Source organism: Crassostrea angulata, unplaced genomic scaffold, assembly GCF_025612915.1.
Source record: "Crassostrea angulata isolate pt1a10 unplaced genomic scaffold, ASM2561291v2 HiC_scaffold_76, whole genome shotgun sequence".
NCBI lineage: Eukaryota > Metazoa > Mollusca > Bivalvia > Ostreida > Ostreidae > Magallana > Magallana angulata.
The window spans coordinates 55,677-80,685 of NW_026441631.1; the positions used below are offsets into that span (position 1 = coordinate 55,677).

A 25,009-nucleotide genomic window follows, 5' to 3' on the forward strand; every position below is an offset into this window, starting at 1 on the left:
CAAAAAATAGAATTTAAAATTCCATATAAACTTCCATTTTTAACTATAAAAACAGTTTTATAGTAAAAATTATTACTTATTGGCCTAACTTGAATATTAACATAATTTACATGACCACTGAGACGCTTAGCTAGCCTGGCAGAAATGGGACATTTCGTATAATACAGTTATAATGTGATATCTTTCAAGGGGCTCGCTAACACCCTGTATCCCATATTTGGGCCTTCATATTTGGTGAGGATGGGGCCCCGGGAACGCCAAGTTGACCCTCAAAAGGAGTTGTGTTTACATGACCAGTAAGAGGCTTAGCTAGCCTGGCGAAAATAAGACATTTTGTATAATACAGTTATAATGGAATATTTTTAAAGGGGCTGGCTAACCCCCTGCATCCCATATTTGGGCCTTCATATCTAGGTAGCATTGGGCCCCGGGAACGCTTAGTTGACCCTTAAAAGAAATTGGGTTTACACGACCAGTAACAGGCTAGGCTAGCCTGGCGAAAATGGGACATTTCATTTAATACTGTTATAAAACGATATATTTCAAGGGGTCAAATTAATTCTTCTAGATGACATATATACACAGGTGGCCAGTTTTTACACCTTGAAATGTCATGGTTGTACAGAGGACACTAATGAACTCCCTTCCTATTTTTCAGATTTTTAAATCTTCAAAATAAGTCTGTAGCTTCGCAGTTTGACAGCTGTTCTGAGTGATTAAAAAGGCATTGTCCTGTTTTGTATGCATACTTTTCAAACAAAATGACACGTAGGACTTTGTATTTACTATTTCAAATTCTTTATTGCAGAAGACATACGTCTTATAGCACTTGATATAATGGTGAACAATAGAAAAATATCGAGAAAAATGGACGGTCAGTTCTTACAAATTTTCACTCTTACAAATTCGTATGTTTATAGATTAAATTATTTGTATTTGGAGAATGACATACATGTTACTGATAAATACACATAAAAATAACACACACACAGATATATATATATATATATATATATATATATATATATATATATATATATATATATATATATATATATATATATAGTAATACCAGTATAAATCAGCAAATGGCACAATGTACTTCAAACCATACTGAACGTGAGGGCATTGTTAATGAATTTTCCTAAATTACACAATTCTTTGATATTGTTAACACTTAAAAAGTTTACACCATTAGATTAGTAAATAAATTTAATTACTTTCATATCTTTTGCCAACATATTTGGCCAGTTTTGGGCAGAAACAAACCAGTTCCTACATTCTTATCCTCAAATGTACAAGATGACCCAACATCCCCTAAATAATTACAAATGAAAAAAATTATATATATATATATATATATATATATATATATATATATATATATATATATATATATATATATATATATATATATAAAATATGCTTTTTCAGTGTACAGAAAGCTCTAAACTCGTATGATACAATACATAATTTCAGTTCATATTGACAACAAATACAACTCTTTATAGATACGGCAAAATAGTCAGAAAATTGTGTGATAAACAAATGCGATCATGATTATATTTCGTTTAGAAAAAGCAAAAGAAATTTAATAGTTTAAAATTAATGAACAATGCGTATAAATAAATTTAATATTGCTATATAATAAAGTAAACGATATGATAATACAATTTTTCAGTCTATTTTATTCGTTATTTGATTTTTAATTATCAACTCTATGTAAAAATTAAAGATGAGTATAAGAGTCTCGCCATGCACGCATAGTCACCTAGGTGGAAAGTAAAAAAAGGCACCTAAATGTGGTTGTTGGGGAAAATCGTGGCCATTATTAGATCAAAGTTGACGCTTCGCGTCTCCTTTGGTCTGATGATCCGCGCATGGCAACTCGACGTGACCCGACCCTTTGGAATATGCTTTATGCTATATACAATGGATTAAATTAACTATGAAAAAATACATGTCTTTTAAAAACGTTTTTACCTGTATACGTATGTCAGAAAAATTAAAATTCAATGTACTTTTATCCCTCTCTTACACTAGCGCGATTCAGGTCATTTAGTACATGTGAATGCATATTAATATGAACGTATTTTTTTCATAAACATGACTGTACCAGTATGGATGCGTAATTTTAAAAGACCTTATTCATAAATATGTATCACTTATGAACAAGTCTAAAATGTTACGTACAATGATTTAAAATTTATATTTCCGCTAAATGGCTTACATAATGTATGATAGTAAGGTTTTATGTAATATGAATCAAAACCTGAAATAATTCATTTCTATAAATTGAATCTATTAAATTTTCAAAAATATTAATAACAAACTGTGTAACTTTTTACAAATTCTAATATTCCCCCTTTCCTGCAAAAGGACTTTCTTTTAATTTTACCTAAGAGTATAAATAAACTCGGACATTCTACAAACTGTTTTAGTTTTGAGATTTTATTCTCCATTTTCTTTATAATTGCTATTTTTATCCCCGAATATAGGTAAAAGTAATATTGAAAGGTAAAGCAAATTAAGCGCTGGCAATATCTAGTTTTCCGTTGGAAATCAAAGGTACAGCGCTTCCAGTGGTATTTTCATTTTTAGGCTTTTCATTATACTGTGTTAAACCTACAAAGAGTGACAATAAGAGTAAACAACAAGTATATAGGTAATAATAATGATAATAAAGTGACTAATAAAAGCGTTACAGCCTAACTAATATCATTTATTTACCATTTTGTTGTTTTTCCTTTTGAGTGTCGTTATGTTTTCCTGTAAAAAAAAATGTCTGATATATGAATGCATTCTTAAGATTTGATTACAAATCAAATTGATCATACTAACGCTAAAACCTTGAGAAAGATATCAGTTCTAGCTATATTCTGTCAATGACGCATTAGATTTTTATTAATAAGAAAATCATTTTTTATAATACAAGGATTTAATTGTTAGAATATTCATAATTTTTGTTGCAAGTCTCTCCACTACCATGGAGACGGCGCGCATGTCGCGATTTCGACATGGTTGGTGACACAATTTTCCGTAAAATTTTCTATTAAGTATGTATTTAAAAAAAAAATTCTGGCCTGTCTCGTCGTTGGATTAAATAGTTTGTTAAAAACAGGGTGAGGCAGTGATTTTGTTTTTCATTACATGTGCATGATATATTTAAGTATTTTTAACAGTTTAAAATAAACTTCCGTTTCAATATCTATCCATTTCGTTTCCCCTATATGTATTATGGGCTAGTCAGCAAATATATATTTGACTGTCATTTTTGTAACGATAGATACGACTTTTATAATTATAACGGCAACATCAGTAACGTGTTAGCTGAGTTATGCTGTAATTCATCAGTCAGTTTATCAGGTTGAGCACAGTTCTCAATATAGAGGAATGATTACACTAAACTAAAACTATTCCTCTATAATTCTGTTACAAAAACTGTCCCGCAAATGCGGAATTTGAAACATTTTTTTCAATCATATTTTGTTTACTGTAGACAGAAGAATACTTGCAGGAATTTTTTGTTGTCTCTAAAAGAGGCATAGTTGCGATTTCGATCAAAAATGATTTTTTCGATTTTAATGTTTACAATGCTTAGGTAAGGTATTTTTAATAGTCAACCAAAATTTTAGTGTCATTCGTTGAATTATAAGCAAGTCACAGAGCTTACAATTCTTTGCTATGTAAACAAAGCATTTGTTTACATTTTAGATGTTAAAGTGAAAATTCCAGTTTTAGACCTAAAATGAATGTGTTAAACATTAGTAACTGATTATTTATGCTTAAAAGGAATAAGAAGATAGACAAATCAGCTTGAAAAAAGATTTTTTTACTGGTATATTGAACCTATGTAAACAAAAACAGGACACGAGCTTTGTTTACATGACAAAGAATTGCGAGCCCTGTTTCTAGCAAATAACTCAACGACTGACTCTCAAATTTCAATTGATCATTAAAAATGCATTTCTAAAGCATTATAAATAATAAAAAAAAAAGAAAAATAGGATTTGAACAAAATCGTGACCATTTCCCTTTAACAGCAAGGACCAACTCACTGTATGCATGCTTCAAACTTTGATAATTACCGCTGCGTTTCATCAAAATGCAGCAACAAACCAAATCTATTTATGTACATTGTATTCCATTATTCTAATTTTTTTTCTCATCTTATGTAACTCATAGATTGTCATTTTATTTACCAAAAAAAAAAAAAAAATAAAAAAAAAATGACAAACTCTTATATAGTAAAATCAACATTTTTATGTTTGTGTCTCTTTAGAAATTTTTTTTCCGCATTAGCTTGTCTTTTTCAAATTCCCCGTAGATAAACATTTTAAGATTTTGTTTCGGCTTTGGGCCAAACCTGTTTTTGCAAATTGGAACAAGTTTTCTTTGCATAAATGCAAGTAAATGTTGTAACACCTTCTTTGGCTTAGCTGACATTGTCAAGCATCAAAGAAAGTACCTGATTATCTGATTATTCAATATCAAGTCCGTAGAGTGACCGCGTTGGTTAGTGATTTTTAAAAAAAATCCCTGTCCAACTGACAGATTTCGATTTCTACAGGTACACTAAAAATTAGTCCTGGGTATTTTCTATTTATCAATATTTAGAATATAATTATTTAAATATTTTCCGCGCTGGGTTAAAAAATCCTCTGTTCAGAGATAAATTAGTTAATGTACATGACATTGTTTACAAAACGAAAATGGAAATGTTCTCCGCTTAATTCTTAAAATATGTTGAAATTGTATCATTTATTTCATTTTTTAGATAGGATAATTCATTCTCGATCAATCCTGCCACTGATATGTTTATTAGTGCAGCATTATGCTCAATCTTATTTTATTTTGATTTCTTTTTATGTGTACATGTAATTTATCTAACTCCTGTTTACATGTAGGTTTTGGTTCATGATTTTAATTTCTAAAATTGTGCAACTCTATTTTTGTTATTTTAACTTTTACAAACTTTGATTTTGATACTACAAGTATTATGAATCTAAGTGATTAACAAAGCCACGATATCTAACCTCAATTAGGAAAATTTCAGCACACATCGTGAATTGCAAAATCCACTTTGTAATACTTATTTCGAAATTCCTCGATCGTTGTGGTTTTCCTTTGTCGAACTGTTATATCCTTGCTCAAGCGCAAACCAAATACTGATACAAATGATGTTGGTACTTTCTTGGAATTACTTTATTTACTACGTTAGATGTAGTGCAACAGCGGGATCTGTAATATTATCGAACCTTTATGCACTGTGTTTGAACGAGACATATCATCGATGTGCATGATAAGTAAATCAGCTTTATCTGTACAAGGTAATGAGGATACCTTTGTAATTCTTTAAAGCTGCATATTTCCGAATTTTTGCTGTCACATTATCAAATAATTTCCATATAAACCATTTATCTTAGACAATTTTAGACATCGGCCTATTTACATCCAGATAATCGGTCTCCTATCAAAGTACGTAATAAATGTTCAAAGTAAAGAAAAAATTTATAGGTATACAAAATAAAACAAGAGGCCCACGGGTCTCATCGTTTACCTGAGGAACAATAGGTATGATAAAATCAGCTTAATGGAGTCATAATACAAACAATATGGACAATGTACAATAATACATGTAGATCCTTTATAAATAAAATCCATTTTCCCTCTGGATATTCTTATGCTTATAATCATTAGTCCCTTTTCTAACAGGATGATTTTGTAGTCATATCACATGTTGAGTATTACAGTTCTCAGAAAGATCCTTAACAATTGTTTATTTATGGGATATAAAGCTACATCAAACTCTGAACCTTCTTGTGAGGCCGTAGAATTGTCCTGGAGACAAAGTCTTAACAATTATAAAGAATCATCTGGCTGATTAGTCTCTGAGAAGAAGATTTTTAAAGATTTACTCTATATATTCCTATGTAAAACTTTAACACACCCCTCCCGATGTGGCCCCACCTTACCCCCAGGGATCATGATTTTCCATACTTTGAATCTACACTACCTGAGGATGCTTCCACACAAGTTTCAGCTTTCCTGGCTGATTAGTTTCTGAGAAGAGGATTTTTAAAAATTTACTCTATATATTCCTATGTGAAACTTCGACCTCCATTTTGGCCCCATCCTACCCTCGGGGTCATGATTTTCACAACTTGGAATGTACACTGCCTTAGGATGCCTCCCTTAAGTTTCAGCTTTCCTGGCTGATTAGTTTTTGAGAAGAAGATTTTGAAAAATTTACTCTATTTATTCCTATGTAAAACTTCGAGCCCCTATTGTGGCCCCACCCTACCCTCGGGGTCATGATTTTCACAACTTTAAATCTACACTACCTGAGGATGCTTCCACACAAGTTTCAGCTTTCATGCATGGCTGATTAGTTTCTGAGAAAAAGATTTTAAAAGATTTACTCTATATACTTCTATATATATATATATATATATATATATATATATATATATATATATATATATATATATATATATATATATATATATATATATTCTATATATTGTAAAACTGTAACACCCCCGATGGTAGCTCCATCCTACCCCGCGGGTCATGATTTTCACAACTTGGAATTTACACTGTCTAAAGATGCTTCCACACAAGTTTCAGCTTTCCTGGATGATTAGTTTCTGAGGAGAAGATTTTAAAAGATTTACTCTATGTATTCCTATGTAAAACTTTATCACCGCCTATGGTGGCCCCATCCTACCCCCGGGGGTCATGATTTTCACAGCTTTGTATCTACACTACCTGAGGATGCTTCCACACACCACACAAGTTTCAGCTTTCCTGGCTGATTAGTTTTTGAGAAGAGGATTTTTAAAAATTTACTCTATATATTCCTATGTAAAACTGTAACACCCCCTATGGTGGCCCCACCCAGCCTCGGGGGTCATGAATTTCACAACTTGGAATTTACACTACCTGAGGATGCTTCCACACAAGTGTCAGCTTTCCTGGCTGATTAGTTTCTGAGAAGCATACTTTTATAGATTTCCTCTAAATATTCCTATGTAAAACGTCGAGTTCCCATTGTGGCCCCACCCTACCCCAGAGGGTCATGATTTTCACAACTTTGAATCTACACTACCTGAGGATGCTTCCACACAAGTTTCAGCTTTCCTGGCTGATAAGTTTTTGAAAAGAAGACTTTTAAAGATTTACTCTATATATTCCTACGTAAAACTTCGTACCCCCATTGTGGCCCCTTCCTACCTCTGGGAGTCATGAATTTCACAACTTTGAATCTACACTACCTGAGGATGCTTCCACACAAGTTTCAGCTTTCCTGGCTTTATGGTTGTTGAGAAGAAGATTTTTGAAAATTTCTTGAAATTTTTCATTAATTTCTAATAATCTCCCCTTGAAAAAGGGTGTAGCCCATAGTTTTCACAACTTTGAATCCCCTTTGCCTAAGGATGATTTGTGCCAAGTTTGGTTGAAATTGGCTCAGTAGTTCTTGAGAAGATGTTGAAATTGTGAAAAGTTTATGGACAGACGGACGGACGGACAAACCGACGGTGAGACGGACGACAGACAAAATGTGATCAGAATAGCTCACTTGAGCTTTCAGCTCAGGTGAGCTGAAAGCTATCGAATAAAAACCCACAAAAAAACAAACAAACAAAACAAACAAAAAATAAAACCGAAACAAGTAAACCAAATGCATCATGGGAATGGTTAAAATGAAGAACCGGTTGGTTTTGCCCCCGAATGTTTGGGTTTATTCATCCCCCATAATATGCATCGATTGTAAACAAAACGAGCTTCAGAAATATTAATGAACAAAATGTACACAATGTACAAAAAAAACAAAAAAAAAAAAAAAACAAAAAACAAAACAAAACATTTTGACCTATATTGAAAGCGATGTCAAAGTCGTAATACAATCATTCCTGCCTCAACTTCAAGGGCAAATTTTAATATGAGGCAAAAAAAAAAAACACAACAAAAACAACAACAACAAAAAAAAAACGCGACAAAATAAGTCGAGAGAAGAAATCAGTTTGGTTTAAAAAACAAAAGTTTTTTTGTTATTTTTTTTATCATACTTATACATGTATGTGTTAATTAACTCATGTTCGCATTTTAATATACTTATGTATTGTTTCTAATTTTTTTGAAACGCATGGATAGATATTGAAACTTTTGATTTTGTGTGGGTTATTTTTTCAGTTATAGTTCAAAAGCCTACATAGTTATACAAATAAAGTACGATTTCTTTTTATCTCAAAATGTGTAAAGAACTTACGTCGCTTGAAGACAATGATAGCTAGACTAATGATAACAATAAATGCAGCTAGTGGAGTGATTATTGCAACGGATCGTACAGGGAAGGATTCCTCTTCTTCGCTGCTGGAACAAGAAATAGTCTTTAATAGAAAATCGTTAGAGACATAATTCTAATCAAAGAAACTACCTACTGCTATTGTTATATTGTCGTGGGTTTTTTTTTCGAAAGAAACTACCCTGTAAACTTATGCTACTGTCTGATCAAAATATTTTATCTTGTCAAGACTGCAAAGGTAAAACAATACCGGGTAAATTGTATCATAAATTTAAACGTCAACGACGGATTTATTCTGAAATAATACCTTGCAGGTTGATCTATCGTCGAGTTGTCTTCCTCGCCACTTAAATAAAAAGAAAAAAAAATGAAATTTGAAAAACTATGGGTTTTTATATACAAAATAAAAATTAAACAGTTTGTACGCCTTGAACTAATATATTATCATCATACCCTCTTTTTTTACGTTACTAAAAATATACAATCTTTCTGTGATTGTCCAAATAAGAAATAACAGGTAAATTATATATAAATAAACAACATTTTGTTTTAAAATACTACCTAGCAGGTTGATCATTAATCACAAATATCTCATGATTGCTTTTGGTTTTTTTATTAGAACAACCTTCACCATCACGCTTGCATCTTTTACTATTACAACATGGACTTCTTGATATTCCTATCGTGTTCTGTTCGGGTGGAGATGTAGTAGTAGTAGTTTTTAAATTTTCTTTTCTAACACAGGATGGATCTATAGAAACATTTAACATAGCATATATATATATATATATATATATATATATATATATATATATATATATATATATATATATATATATATATATGAATTCGAATTCTATGAGAATGAACGCTGTAATTAACGAGTCGTACATTTGAATGAGTCAGCCGACTGATACTTGAAAGGACATTCAGAGCATGGGCTGTTAAAATCTTCTATGACTCTTCCAATTCCGTCGTCAAATACAACACAGTAACTACCTTGAATGTAAATAAAACAAAAATACATACATTTTACATGTACTCGATTGTTTACATATGCATACCTTGAAATACAATCTCATTGTCTAATTTTGATTAATGACGAATGGTTTTTATTATTTCAGGATTTTTTTGGTTGTTGTTGACGTTATACGATAAAACATAAGTCAGTATACACTTAGCGGAATGCAAATTAAGGTACCCCTGCAGGGTTCATTTAATGCGAATAGTTATTTGCCTATAGATATTTCGAATCACTTTACATTTTCTGAGAATTTAAGGTAGTATAGAACAAATACGCCTTTTTCTCCAATTATTCAAGTTTTCTGAAAATTAAATATTTTATTGTTTGGTACTGAATCCATAAAAGTTTCAAATTTGAAGAAAAAAATCCTAAAAATATTTACTAGCATCGACTTAATCCTACTGTATGAATCTCCTTTAAGTAAAGAATAGACTAAAAAAAAATATTTTTTTCTAGAATTTGCAATGAGTACAATTTATTTTTTATGTTATAATAAACAATTACATATTTTTGTTCTGTGACATGTATTTATACAGGAGACTTTTTGTTAATTACTAATTCCTGGTGTAATAAAATGTAAAAATAGCACTTTTCACCGTCTTCAAAACAAGAATTTGCAGCAATTCAGTCTAAAAAATTATGTATTTATTTTTCAAATTTGAATAAAATTTAACAATAAAATTGTCATGACCCCGTTATTAAAATATATCAAAAAAATGATGACAATTTAACTGATGTTTTTTTTATTATTATTATAATGGTTGAAGTATATTTGAAGGCGGTAAACATTGATAAACATCCTATATGACGTCATCAATTTTACCTTTCTCCATTTGATATGAAATTGAAAATTAATGGACTAACATGTACTTTCATGGTATACTGGTTATTAAATTCCAGCTTTGTACTGTAAAGGGAACACTAGTGTCACATTTTTGAGTAATGGGTAGCTAAATTACACAAAAAAACCACATGAATAGCATTCAAATAAAGGTTATGATTCTCATTTGTTTTTTTTAATACAAGGAAATGAAATTGACTTTGACATAATATTCAGACACGTTCAGGCACTGTACTTATGATTTACATCATCCATAAACTGTGAACCCAGTGTCAGTATTTTCAACTCTCTTTAGTTAAGGGTAGGTTTTGGTATTTCGAATCAAATTTGGCGCATTTGATAGCGTCGACTGATTTGGACACGGTGGCCCCAGATTCGAGCCCGGTCTGTAGCCATCGCGGTTACATTGTAACTTTGGGCAAATTACTTAACTTTTCTTGACGTGCACTCTCACCACCAAGGGGTTAATATGGGTACCTGGCACATGAGACGAGCTGGCTATGTGTATGAAAGCATTAGCGCCGTTATCGGGCAGCTGTGCTTTACATGTTTTCTCCACAGGGAGTAAAAAATGTTTTGGATTGTAAAGGTTTCGCCAGGGGGTAATATGTAGAAGTCCTGCAAGACAATTTACTTTGCAAGCAAGAATACAACACCCTACCTTTACCTTTACTTGTACATAATGACCACAACATTGGATTTGCGTTAACTACATTTGTTGAATATATTTTGATTTAGTTTTTTGTTTATGATATGCAATTATGTTACGTTTGTTATGTTTGTTATGGCTTTTAATTTTGAGCTTAGTTTTTGTATATGTTGGTTGAGTTTTTACTGTATGGTTTCTCCATTTTTTTGTCCTACTGGTCTCATTTGCAGGCGTTGCATCAGGGTGTTATTAAAACTCCTAGAATTATTTGTTTTTTTTTTACTTTTTTAGATTGTACTCTTTTGGATTGCTATTTAAAAACGTCTTTTAGTCGTGCTAAAAAGCCAAAAAGAAACATTATTTACATTTTTTATACCCAAGTTCAAGAAAGAATTTATTTGAAAATCTATTTGAAACTGTTTTAATGCAACAGCATCATAGCAGACTAAAAAGCCACATTAAGTCATTAATCAACTGAGTTTATAAGCGTCTGACAAGTGTGCATTCTGGTTTTGACGTCCTAAATATAATAATTTGCGGGATGATATTCAGCACCTCAACAAAGATAAATTGTTGCATACGCTGTTAATACAATTGATACACTTAGCTTTATATTGGGATTTCAAATTAAAGATTGATCTAAGCTATTAGTGTTAACAAATGAATGTAATTTGTTCATTAACTTTACACTGCGGACTTGTAAATTGTTGGTTGGGTAGCTAAATTATATACAGGGATGGGGTAATGGTAATTTGTAATGGTAATTGAGTGTAATTAATTTATATATATAATTTATATATATAAATTAACTTCAGTTGTTCTTTACAAAATTCATGCATACCTTTTATTACACGTTCTGGAGAGCATACTTCTACAATTCCGTCTTTAAATCTAAGGCAGTGATAAACCATTGGTTCTCCATTGCATTTTGGTAAGCTTCCACAATTTTTTTCGCGCACACGATTTTCGAAAGTTGTTGAGATTTTTGAAAAATTTTCTACTAATGTGATCGTTTTGTTCATTCCATAACATGTATCATCCTGATAGCAAATAAAAAAGTAACGATAAGATAACAAAGTTATTAACTTATGATCAAATAGAACTTAAATTAATAGATCATTAAAAAAATAACATTATTTTTATGCCAAATGTACATGCGTGCACACATTTTCTATTTGTTCCTTCATGCTGTAATATTTCATAATTAAAAGTTCTGTGTTATTTTTATCTTATAAATATCATATCTGACATCGAAAAAAGAATAGATGAGTTTTGCTAATAATAGTTCGGCTACTTACTACTAATATTTACTGACATTATCAAGTTTGTTTAGTTTTGTTGGTTTTTTGTTTTTGTTTTGTTTAATTTTTGTTCCATATTAATTTTCTAACTACAGATTTGTTGACAGTTTTAAACAGAAAAAAAAGTTATCACCTTGGTTAATCTTTTCAATCGGTGAACGTTCATTGTCCTCACAGTTTGTGCATTTATAGAGAGCATTAAAAGGAGGACAAATAAACATCTAGCACCTGACATCCGATTGGATGTTTCTAGCGTCATCCGATGTTTCTGTGGAGGCGCCGTCATCAGAGGTGCTTCGTGGTGTTTGAAGTTCTAAAATTATTAAAAAAGGAAAGAAACATTTTATAATTCTCAAATAAATCAAATTTCTTACAAAACAACGCTGCCTTAAAATAATATCATGTTCAGTTATCAGAGTCCTAAATATCTCAATACAATATTTGTTTGTCTTTAATGGTTTGATAAGTGTAATTTAATGAACGTAGAATTCATTATTATTATTGCTTTCATCCACAATGTTTTACCGAATAAGGTATTTTTGAATTTACTCATTTTAGATTTTGCACACGATTTCCGCTTTTTAAGGAGTGATATAAATATGTCTTCATAATGAGTAGAAATGGTAGTGATTTAAATTATTAAAGAGCATTTGGTTAGTATGGAGATAAAAAGGAATTGCATGTACGATAAAAATCGACGATTTTCCTTAAAAAACTGAATACTAGATCTCCTATACCTATTTTTTTTTCTTGGAGAGGTATGATGCATGTAAATACCAGAATGTGCTATGAGAAATGTATGTATAATAAAAAAAAAAGGTCGCAAAAAGCGACAAAAGTTAGTATCTGCTTTTTTTATAACATAAGGTTCGGTTTCTTAGGACTTTTCTAGTGAAAGACCTCTTGTATTCCTCTTTTTTGTTTTTCTCTATTCTGGGGGTACGGTTTTTTAAAAGTATTAGATATATTAAAACTTTTTTTTCCTTCACCATGCATCGTAAAGAAATCGGAACACAAATTAAAAAGCAGTCGCTCGACAGAAAATACATTACAATCATATGGATAATAAACAAAAGAAAGATAGCACAGATGTGCCATGAAATGTTTATGTTCCTTCGTATGTTTAAAGGTTTATATTTAAACGTCAAGAGCTTAGATTCCTAGTATATAATATTTAGCATATCAAAGTTGAATTATAAAAAAGAGAGCCAAACGTAGTGTAATGGTGTTTAAAATTAAATTCAGTCGACAGGTTTCGGTTTCAGTTTTATACTTGTTAACCGACCTGCTCATTCGCTGTAAATTGATAACCTGAGTTTATTTTTGTTTTAACCTCGGCACTATTGTCAAGCTGGTTAACCAGTCTTACGTGTTTTAACGATTTAACTTGCTACGCATATTGAGATAAAGTTACATAAGATAAACAAACCACTGAAAGAACAGGCGGAAATGAATTCTGGTTTTTACATTAACATACAGTCATGTAATATCTTCCTAAAGTTTCGGTTTCGGTTTCGGTTGATTCAATGTAAAATATCAAGTACAGTACACTGGCGTCGGAAGCAAATTGAAAGTGGGGGGGTTGGGGGGTTGGGTTAGACTAATCTTCATGAATATATTCCTAATCCGCGGGGGGGGGGGGGGGGGGGGGGGGGGGGGGGGGGCTAGTATGCTTCTGAATCCAACTTCTCATTCTTTCAAGGTATATTTAGGAACAATAATCTTTCTTGCGAGAAAAAGTGGGGGGGGGGGGGGGGGGCTGAACCCTCTATCATGCTATGTCTCTAGTGGTTAGGTATAACTTTGCCCCCCCCCACCCCACCCCAGTTCCGACGCCTATGCAGTAGGTGGGTCGGTATACACTGCACTTATTTGTTCATTGGATTGTACTTGTTTATTCTCGGTGAGTTTATCCTAATATTAAAAACTAAAATTATAATAATTGTTTGTGAAGAGCACATGTTACGCCTAATATATGACATCTATTTGTATGATTATTAGTATATTTAAAAAGTTGTTAGAATAAGCAATTTAATATCTTTAGAAATAAAATAAAAACATAAGATTTGTATATTTCACAAAACAAATTCCACAAGCGTATTTTTTATACTGTATAAACAATAGATAATAAACCTATAAATTTTTATGACTCGAATAAACGCTGTCAATTTTTGTCTTTTTAGTTAAAACTCGATAACATGCACACTGTGTCAATAATACATGTATGGTCAAATCTATGGCTCAACATATAGACATTCAATTGAATTGTAAACAGGTATATTTTTTTATTTACATTTTTGTATCAATTTTATTTACATGTACACAGTTTGTTGGATATGCCTACCAAGTTTAATTCACTTGCTTATGAATTTTTATCATGACAAAAATCTATGATCATTCGCTGTAAATTGATAACTTTACTTTATTTTTGTTTTAACCTTGACAGTAGTGTAATAATGGTGTTTAAAATTAAATTCAATCGACAGGTTTTCAGTTTTAGTTTATTTTTGTTTTAACCTTGACACTTTTTTCAAGTTGGTTGTTTAACGATTAAACTTGCCACGCATATTGAGATAAAGTTACATAATCATGTGCTTTAGATGAACAAACCACTTAAAGAACAGGCGGAAATGAATTCTGGTTTTTTTTCTCAACATAATATCGTCCTAATTAAAGATTCGGTTTCGGTTGATTCAATGTAAAACGGTCAAGTACAGTGGGTGGGTCGGTATACACTGCACTTATATGTTCATTGGATTGTACTTGTTTATTCTCGGTGAGTTTATCCTAGTATTAAAAACTATAATAATTGTTTGTGAAGAGCATATATTACGCCTTTTATATGACATCTATTTGTATGACTATTAGTATATTTAAAAAGTTGTCAGAATAAGCAATTTAATATCTTTAAAAATAAAATAAAAACATAAGATTTGTAAGTTGCACAAATACAAATTCCGTAAGCGTATTTTTATATTGTTTAATCAATAGATAATAAACCTATAGTTTTTGCTAACTCTAATAAACACTGTCAATTTTTGTCATTTTAGTTAAAACTCGATAACATGCACACTCTGTCAATAATACATGTATGGTCAAATGTATGGCTCTGTCAACATATACACATTCAATCAAAATGTAATCAGGTTTATATTTATACACGAGGACGATAAGCGATTAACGTGACGTAAACTTGAATAAGATTGCCACGTTAAATGTTTTGGTTACCTTACATTTAAATTGTTTGACATATCTTTTTTGACACTTACCTTACCGGTAGTATTTCCATTCACAATGTAACATTTTAATTTCCACGAAGAAATAAAAGTCGTTTTAAGATTGAAAGAAAACTACTTTTTTACATCAATTTTATTTACACAGTTTGTCGGATATTCCTACCAAGTTTAAAACATTTGCTTATGAATTCTTATCATGACAAAAATTTATGCATAAAATCCATAATTTAAATAAATATCTCAAAATATTTGATGCTCAAAACTAGTTAACAAATGGCTCTTGCATTCTTTTTCCGACTTGTATATATTCACAGAGTTTACATATAACCATTGCAGCCTACCATGGTTTCATGACGTTCATTAAATCTTTGTAAAGAAATGTTATTCAAATTTAGTACAGTTAAAAGCGTTAACTCATAGTAGAATGAATCGTATTTTAAATCAGCCTTCAGGCTTGTCAGCATTGTCAGAGGGACTTGAATTGAAAGTACCTGACAGAAACTGGGTGAAAGCGCACGATATCAATGGTGCTTAAAAAATAACATCGAGTCTTCGTAACCAAATAACGATAATCATTGTGAGCATATAGGTGAGCAATTTAAGGTATTATTATAATAACATACGAGTGTTTTATATTCAAAAAAGAAATACATGTATTTATCCTTTTGATCAATTTTTGTACGATAAATTGATTTTTTTTTTACCAATATTTTTAAAGTATCTTTTTTTAGTTCTAAAGGGTGTATAAAATTAAAAGCTGTTTTTAAATTTGCTAGTGATATGGTGTTAAATTGTTTTCCTGTTTTCTTTTCTTTTTTATTTAGGCTTGGGGTAAAATGCTGAAGATAAACCCTCCACTTTGGAGGGTCCATGGTGGAGGGATGGAGCTTGGTGTGTCATTCTTAATTCAGAGTCTGTTTGATCTGTCATTCCAATTTCATCATGTACCTAATAGCTAAAACATATCGGTTGTTTATTAGAAATTTAAAAAAAGGAAAGGGCGGTCCTAACATTAATGAATTGAGCAACTTCAAATGAACTTTATCAGGATACATAAATTACTCTATGTTTGTGTAACAATTTTTCTGAGTCCAGTGAGACTGTGAAGAGGAAGTTAACTCACCCCAACGTTGAGAGAGATTTATCTTTTTACCCCCAGTAACAAATGTTAATATATTAATAGTAAAAAAATGCAATGGATGTGGACAATTTTTTACAGAAAAATTAAGAAAACCACCCAATGATCTTGTTCTTAAACAGTATGATTATCAGAAATATCTGAGTCCGAATTCCAAGTCACCATAACACCCCTGCGAATGTGTTCGGAATGTTTTCTTTATCGTTGCTAAGTATGTAATAAATCCAAAGGTGCTCGAATGAAAGTTCTCGAGACTTCACCGAGATTTGTTCAGTTCCTGTGAAATTTCGTGCGGAAGTATAAGTGTTCGGATCATATTCTCAAAATACGTAAGTACTGGTCGATTTTCATATCATATTCTACTTTGATTTATGTTAAAACATAAACATCTTTTAAGATGTATGTCTTTTTTCACCATTTAGCGGGGTTTTTTTTAAAATTAAACGATGATATTCAGAATAGAGTTATCGTTCGTGTTCAACCACGTGTATAGTGGTTGATAATATAAACATTGGATTGCTTAAAAAAAATCATAGCCATGTTTGATGCTTGTGGTGTGCAATATAATGTTTTAAAAAAAAATAGTGGGTGAATGTTTTGCATAAAAACTTAGTATATCGAGCCATTTTCAAGGAGCATTCTGCATAAAATAGTACAGTCTGTTTCACTATTAATGTTATTACTAGGTCAGGCGCGGATCGAAACTTAATTCTTAAGGGGGATCTCTACTACGCATGTTAATTGTCGCAACAGCAGAAAAATAACTATTTTTTGTATTTGTATTTATTTCTAGAACACATTTTATACACCAGTTAATGAAGATAAAGTTTAAAATCAATAAACCTCTAGAATTTATTTTTGACTACAAGTACCTAGATTCTCTAAAATAGACTATAAACACGAGGCACGATTTTTACTGCGAAACTGAAGGGGTCAAATAAAACCACGTGGTCTAAAATTTAAATGACAATAACATTCGCAGGGGTGCATAAGTGTCAGCTTTGTTGAAAAAATACGTATTAACGATGCGGATTGTTTTCGGAGACAATGTCCGGTGTTTGAAATGTCTCGCCATGTCATAGTGCATTTAGAAATTTTAGCACAATTATCTTCAGGACATATGGACATTTAAAGGAAATGTAATATAAATTAAATTAATTATTTTTACAAGACTTACGCTTTTGTAGAAGCCGTTATAAATTTTCATAAGCCGTTATAAATTTTAAAATTGTTGTCCATTTCAGCAATATTGCAACCATCGTCATCGTCATATAGGGGAAAGAAGTTTATGTGTGCTAAAGTCATATAAATAAAACAATGTGCCCATTCTGTTTCTGATAACATAATTGGAATGACAGATCAAACGGACTCTGAATTAAGACTGATACACCAAGCTCCACCCCCTCAACTATGGACCCTCCAAAGTGTTTATCGTCAGCATTTTATCCCAAGCCTTTTTTTTGTCAGGTGTCGTAAAGAAAACAGCATGACTGTTTTATTGTAATGTCACAACAACAAAATATTGATAATTAATTTGAAAAAAAAAACCAAAAAAAATTCTAACAAAAATGCTATCTAATCTTGATACATTTATGTTCCACAAAGTATGATTTTTGCTATTTATTACAAAAATTGATTGTAATTCACAGCAGTTTAGAAACTGACAGGTTCAAAATCTACACAATCCAGTTCTAACCAGTTATCGATCAGTCAAAACCTTCAGCAACCTAAGAGAAATCACGGACTGTCACAGTCTTAAATTTTGCGCAGGGTTATTTCTTCTAAAAACATTCAAACTGCTTTTCACCATCGTGTTTAACACTAACTCGGTGACAATTTAGTCCTACAATTATTGTGTACGTAAAATAGCTCCAAAATGCACATGACATTTGATTTGGGTTGTCAAGTTTCTGTTGCTTAAGAAATAAAGTCCGAGTTTTCGTGAATGTTGCAGAATAACCTCCGATGAATTATGAACAGTTAAACTTCATCAAATTATACATTGTGGTGTAAAACAGGCTTCCTGTTTTTTAAATAGCCATGATACTTTTCGAAATGTTTGATCAAAAAAAGGACGGAAACCGCTTACTAGAAATCGTTATCGGCATCCAACGCCGGGTAAAATATATTTATAGCAATTGACATTATCCTTTCCCTAGCAAGAGTTCTTAGTAGAGGAGAACATTGTCCTTGTAATCATTATTTTGAAAATATCTTGCACAATCTGTAAGGAATGTGTTCTTATCTAAATTTTGACTAACCAAAAAGTTAAAAGTACATTCCAATTATTATATATTCTCTAAAATTGACCCGACCTTGCTGCGAAAACAAGATGGTCAAATTTGCTGAAAAACTCACAAAAATTGAAATTCCTTTTGTAATAATTTTTTTTAAATATTAAAGGCATTAAATAATTGAGATAACATTCACAGATAAGGAAACACGTATTGAAAAGAAATAGAACAGTCATGAAATCTGAAAATTCTTGTTGTACGCTTTTATGTACTTAATAAAAACGCCATTAGATAAGTACAAGACACACTAAAATTATTTGATTTTGTTCCTAAATACACAAATTAATGGCTAATAACTTTTTAAGTAATATTTGAAAAATAGTATTATATTCAGAATATAATAAAAATCATAAGGACGAAAAAAAATGAGGTACAGCGGGTTTTGATAATTTGACACCTACTATACCTTTGAATGGTGTTCATTTGATTATTGTATAATTTGGCCTTCTTTCATTTTAAATAAATGTAGCTCTTGTTCCTTTCATAGTAAAGACCTGAAATATGTGAACAACCATTACAAGTATTTCAAAAATATTTCCATTAAATTCCAAGGCCATATCAAATGGACACAGGACACACATTATGATGTTTTATAGGATTTTTATCAATTTTTACTTCCGTTAAATATGCTTCAACCATAAAAGATAATTAATCCATCGTTACATATTTATTTTTATATTTAAATAAAGGAGTCATGGCAACCATACTGTTTATTTGTTGTCAAACTTGAAAAATGCAATTTTGTTTTAGACCCCGTTATGTGTTGCAATTTTTCGTTACCAAAGATAACAAGTGTTATTTTTTCATTACACCAGAACTTATCTTATTTAAACAGTGAAAATTTACTTCTGTGCTTTTAGTAAAAACGTAATCTTAAATAAATAGCAGGACGGAAATTATTGATATCTTAAAAACTTAATTATTTGTATAAAAATTTCGAGCAATGGCTTTTAGTATTGCATTTTACACTTCATTGAAAAATAAAATTCAAGGCGATGCAGACAACCAATGTAAAGTTGTATTTGATTTTATAAAAAAAATAACATACTTATAGATTTCATACTTATTGCTTTATACTTATTGTTGGGCCATAAACAATCACCAAATTGTCTACGGATTTTCCTGTTTTCTCGATTACGACAAGGAACCCACGGCCGGTGAGATCGGAACACTGTTTGTTATGGCCACATTTCATTTAAAAGAACAAAACGTCAAATTATCAGAAAGAATTAAATAATGGAGAGTTTCCAGTTTTTTTGTTCTGTACTGCTTTAAGCAAACTATCTTTTACTTAATTAAAAAAAAGGTCTTTTGATTTAACTTTGTTTGAAAGCTTAAGATAAAGTACATGTAAATCTTTGATATGAAGAATTTATACAATGTAAATCAAAAAGAAATAATTTATTTTAATAAACTTAATAAAACAAGATGCCAAACTAAAAGATAAACATTTTAAAGATTGTTTAACGCCTTAGTTGAGAAACATAATTTTTTCTACATTACAATATTTAATATTTTCCCTAACCATCGCATTTCTTGGGCTGGAAAAAGAAGAAAATCAAAAAAAAAAAAAGTGATTAATAAAATTGCACAAACTTTATCATAAATGTCATTGCTCACTTTTTTAACTTATGTAAACTATCTTAAAATATTTAAAACTTCTTGACTATGGAAATATTTCATATTTAAAAAGCTGCTGCTCGGTGTACAAAAATATCGTTGTTGAATCTAAAAAGTACTGAAAGTGCCATTTTTTACTGATAATTTCTGATATTTACTGATATTGTACTGTAAGTGCTGAAAATTGCTGATATTTACTGATAATTTTACTGCTGTTACTGATAATTGCTGTTGGTTCTGATATTTACTGATATTTACTGATGCTTTTGCTGTGAGCTCTGATAATTACTGATATTTACTGAGAATATTTTAAGGCCCAAAACATTGTCTTTTAATTATTAAATAACACATATTTCAGATTTAACACAATTTATTTAATTATATATTCTTAAGTTTTATTTATTTGATATTTAGCTTCTTTTGAACTTCGGAAACTCACAGATCACATTTTAGACAATATATTAGAAAGCCGGTCAAAAATTGGTACTTAAAATTAAGGCAGACTCCACAAAAATTTTAATTTCTAAATACGGTGGACATTTTTTTTTCAACAATGAAAAACCCCATAATTCTTAACATGATTATTTTTCTTTTCAAAATAGAGAGATACCCGGTCAGGACTTTATAATGTCTTTGAGGTTTTACTTCACAGAAAGATTAGCGAGGCAGTATCTGTGTATAGTATACATACTTTCAGCAGATCAAGAGGTTTGAATGTCGCAATTCAACCTTGTATATTGTCAGTCTGGCACCTTGTGTATGACATTACGTAATATCCGTATACAGGAATCCATGATCTTGAGAATATTTATTCAAAGAGAAAAGTATTATTTGTATTGACAACAATATAAATAACGTATTAGAATGACTTTCATATTCATCATCGTATTTGTTCCGCATTCAATTGATTCAAAAAAGTTGGATAAATAATCTCTCTCTCTCTCTCTCTCTCTCTCTCTCTCTCTCTCTCTCTCTCTCTCTCTCTCCTCTACAATTTGCTGAAATCAAAATAGGTAACAATCGGCGAAGAATAATTTTTATTGTCCGACCTTTCACTCTTTCTCTTTTAATACATATGTAATATATCTTCTGTTGCACGGCTAAGTAATGTTGTCATGATCTAGTTCTATTATTGTAAATCTGCCCACCCTGCTCTCTCTCTCTCTCTCTCTCTCTCTCGCATATATATTATCTAGTCTATAAATTTGAGTTTCCGAGTCAAAATGGCATAACGGCATTAGCACGATAAAGTTCTATTTCAGCATCACAACCGCCATTTCAAACACAGATTTCGAGTGTAAACTTTTCTAAGACTACAAAGAACACCAGCTTAATATAGTGAAAAAAGTGTTACGGCTTATCATGCTTTAATTTCCTCTCTCTCTCTCTCTCTCTCTCTCTCTCTCTCTCTCTCTCTCTCTCTCTCTCTCTCTCTCTCAGATAATCTATTATTACGTATTTTGAGGCGTCAATGCAGAAAGGCATAAGCATGATTATGTCCCATTACAGTATCATAACCACCGATTGCAACAGCGATTTGATTGAAAACCTCTCTCTCTCTCTCTCTCTCTCTCTCTCTCTCTCTCTCTCTCTCTCTCTCTCTCTCTCTCTCTCTCTCATTAATACTTTATTTATGCACTTGTATGCGGTTATATGACCAGCGGCTATATAATTTTGAAAATAAGACACACAATTTAACTGATTTTCCTTAATCTATGAACGCTTAGATATTTAATCTCCACGCCTAAAAGCAAGCAGAAAAAAATATTTTGTATGTCTGGGATTAAGAAAAACCTCAGAACTAACAGAGAGCACTCAGACTATACACACGACAGGGTGACCACGGCAAGGTGTGAAAATTGACCACCTGTGTATATGTCTGGCAGTCGCTGAACAGATTCTTTTGTATGTCTGGATCTAGAAAACCCTCAGAACTAACAGACAGCGCTCAGAATATTATACACGACAGAGTGACCGTGGCAAGGTGTGAAAATTGACCACCTGTGTATATGTCTTGCAGCCTCAGAATAAACAAATATAAATGGCAAGGGAAATACAATGTGAAACAAAAGTGTTTGATTTTATTTTGAAAACAAAATTACTGATTATGGCCGGGATAAAAACATAACAGTTTATAATTATAAATATTTAACATGGTTCAATTAAAGAGTTGATCGCTCAAAATTTAGAATCATTAAATAGATGTTTATCAATTACATAAAGTGGTTAAAATCTTTATAATTTTTTTACTATGGATTGTTCTATATATACAATGTAACACTGTAGTATCGAGTGGATTGGCGTACGGGGATGGGATATATAGCAATTATGCAATTTCTACATTCATTTTTTTATGTGCTGAATTGTGTTAATCAGCTAAAGAAACTTAGAACAAGAACAAACAGAAAAAATATGCATTGAAATAAATAAGCAGATTATAAGAAGAATAATCAAATCTAATTTTTGTGGTTGTAAAAAAGAAGTTACTGTTGATAAAACTTTAGTTAGATCTTACATTTTTTTTTTTTAAAAATGCCCGGTATTTGTTTACCGATAATTTTAAATGAATATAATTTGCATGATACAGTAATTAAAATTATTCTCTTAAAAATCCCCTGCCTGTATTTCTCAGTAATTATCAGCATTTCTCAGTACCAACAGTAAATCTCAGTAAATATCAGTTATTATCAGAACTCACAGCAAAAGCATCAGTAAATATCAGTAAATATCAGAACCAACAGCAATTATCAGTAACAACAGTAAAATTATCAGTATATATCAGCAATTCTCAGCACTAACAGTACAATATCAGTAAATATCAGAAATTATCAGTAAAAAATGGCACTTTCAGTACTTTTCAGAGCCAGTAGTGATATTCCAATAACACATTATACGAGCGTTGATCCAAATGCGATAAAATCGTGAAAAATCCGCGTAAATTGACAAAAACGTGTGCTTTAAAATATCTAAGCAATCAAATTCAGATCTGACAATTTTAATGCATTATGATATTTCTGAAGGTAATATATTTTGTAGAGCGTGAAGAAAAGAATCTGATATAGTCACCAAAAGCTAGCGACGCCATTTCTAGATCTTCTGCGTTCTTGTAGAATTTTACAAAATTTTACATCGAATTAGAATTTTGATAGGAAAAATGTTGACGTATTATTTAATAAAATACAGCACCAGTGTTATAAGCGGTGCACTGCGTGACATTACTTTTAGATCAACCCTTGTAACTATTCTAATACAAAAATTTTCATAATATTTTTAAATTTTGACTGAAAACGTTGTAATCAAATGTTAAACCCTTTGCACTGTCAAAAGCTTTCATGCAGGACAAACCTGTAATTGCTTTCAGTTGTAAATGTGTTAATATCACATCCCTTTAGTGCAGCGAGCTTTCAGATTAAACTATACACAACAAGGTTCCTTTCTCGATATATAAGCCTGCGGCACTCTTTTCTGTGCACCTTATATTGGGCGAGTTCGATCATTAACGGTAGTACGGAAAACTGATGGTGCGCATGTCTGTGGTCGAACTTATTGTGCGCATGTCTGTGTTCGAACGCACATTGGTCGATGTCTGGTTAAAAGAATAATTAGAAAGATGTTAATTGCTACTCATAATTTTACTGTTCATGAAAAAGACGATCAATACCCTGTAAACACATTAAATCATATGTGTGCGTGCTAAAATTTAATACATTGCATGTTGTACTGATTAAAAAAAGCAATTTTTGGAGCTTTCGCTTTCCGCCGCCATCTTTAAACTACCTGACAAGAGACAGACCAGAGACTCTCCGTTGGTTGGACCACGGTTTTATTTTAGTCGGACTAAAGTGAGTTCGATCTCATTTTAGTCGAACTATGGCGACCGTGGTTTGTAATCGAACTCGCTCAATGTTTGCTATAATAGCAAGAGGATATTGTGGGCAACACGGCTCACCTGAAAAACAGTAGGCATGATAAATCAGCTTATTGTAGTCATATACAAAATATCTGCACAGATTAAAACATGTAGATCCTGTAAAAATAAAAATCCACTTTTCCCAAGGATATATTTATGTTTATAATTGAAGTCATTTTTCTAACAGGATGATTTTATAGTCATATTACATGTTGAGCATTAAAGTTTTCAAAAAGATCCTAAACAGTTGTTTATATATGGGATCAAAACATACAGTAAACTCTCAACCCTATTTAGGGCTCAAGGAATCGTCGAGGGGCCAAGGTCTAAACAATTTTTAAAAATCAGCAAGAATCAGCAATATGTCAAAATGCTTGCATATAAATAAAATCATATATTATAACATTTGTGTTTTTGTGAATAATTAAAATAGTTTTAATGTAAAATTGAATCCTCTATGTGGCCCTACCCTATTCCTCAAGATTTTGAAATTAACGAATTTTAATCTACGTTGTCTACATTATCTGAGGTTGCTTTCACTTTAAAGTTTCTCTAGGCAAAAGGATTTTTGGAAGAAGATTTTTCTCTATTTTTTTCTAAGTGAAGTTTTGTACCCACCCCCGTTGTGACGGAATCCTATCCCCAGGGATCATTATTTGAACAAACTTGAATCTAACTTACCTTATAA

The 25,009-nt window shown here is 31.3% G+C and overlaps 1 protein-coding gene and 1 long non-coding RNA gene across 4 annotated transcripts; one reads left to right on the top strand and one right to left on the bottom strand.

Moving 5' to 3' along the window:
• Positions 1-782: 782 nt before the first annotated feature.
• On the bottom strand, positions 783-23,899 carry LOC128168989 (uncharacterized). 3 transcript variants are annotated; one of them, XM_052835161.1, is made up of 9 exons: positions 23,757-23,899; positions 12,257-12,436; positions 11,664-11,862; positions 9,200-9,307; positions 8,870-9,059; positions 8,616-8,654; positions 8,273-8,373; positions 2,731-2,769; positions 783-2,625 (listed from the first exon to the last, which is right to left on the bottom strand). In XM_052835161.1, the coding sequence occupies exons 2-9, from the start codon at positions 12,407-12,409 to the stop codon at positions 2,528-2,530; spliced, it is 927 nt and encodes a 308-aa protein (XP_052691121.1). In that variant the 5' UTR covers positions 12,410-12,436; positions 23,757-23,899; the 3' UTR covers positions 783-2,527. The 3 variants fall into 3 exon arrangements, with proteins under 3 accessions (XP_052691121.1, XP_052691119.1, XP_052691120.1); XM_052835159.1 differs by having other exon boundaries at positions 8,273-8,376; XM_052835160.1 differs by lacking the exon at positions 23,757-23,899 and adding an exon at positions 15,393-15,534 and having other exon boundaries at positions 8,273-8,376.
• LOC128168990 (uncharacterized) lies at positions 13,895-17,545 on the top strand. The gene is made up of 4 exons (XR_008241482.1): positions 13,895-14,026; positions 14,307-14,899; positions 15,805-15,948; positions 16,184-17,545. It is a non-coding gene; the product is annotated as an uncharacterized LOC128168990 (long non-coding RNA).
• Positions 23,900-25,009: the final 1,110 nt, after the last annotated feature.

Coding starts and splice junctions, on each gene's coding strand:
- LOC128168989 (XM_052835159.1), bottom strand. CDS start 12,409: ATGACGGCGCCTCCACAGAAACATCGGATGACGCTAGAAACATCCAAT. Junction 9,060..9,199: donor GTCGGCTGACTCATTCAAAT/GTACGACTCGTT, acceptor ATGTTTCTATAG/ATCCATCCTGTGTTAGAAAA. Junction 8,377..8,615: donor ACGATAGATCAACCTGCAAG/GTATTATTTCAG, acceptor TTCTTGTTCCAG/CAGCGAAGAAGAGGAATCCT.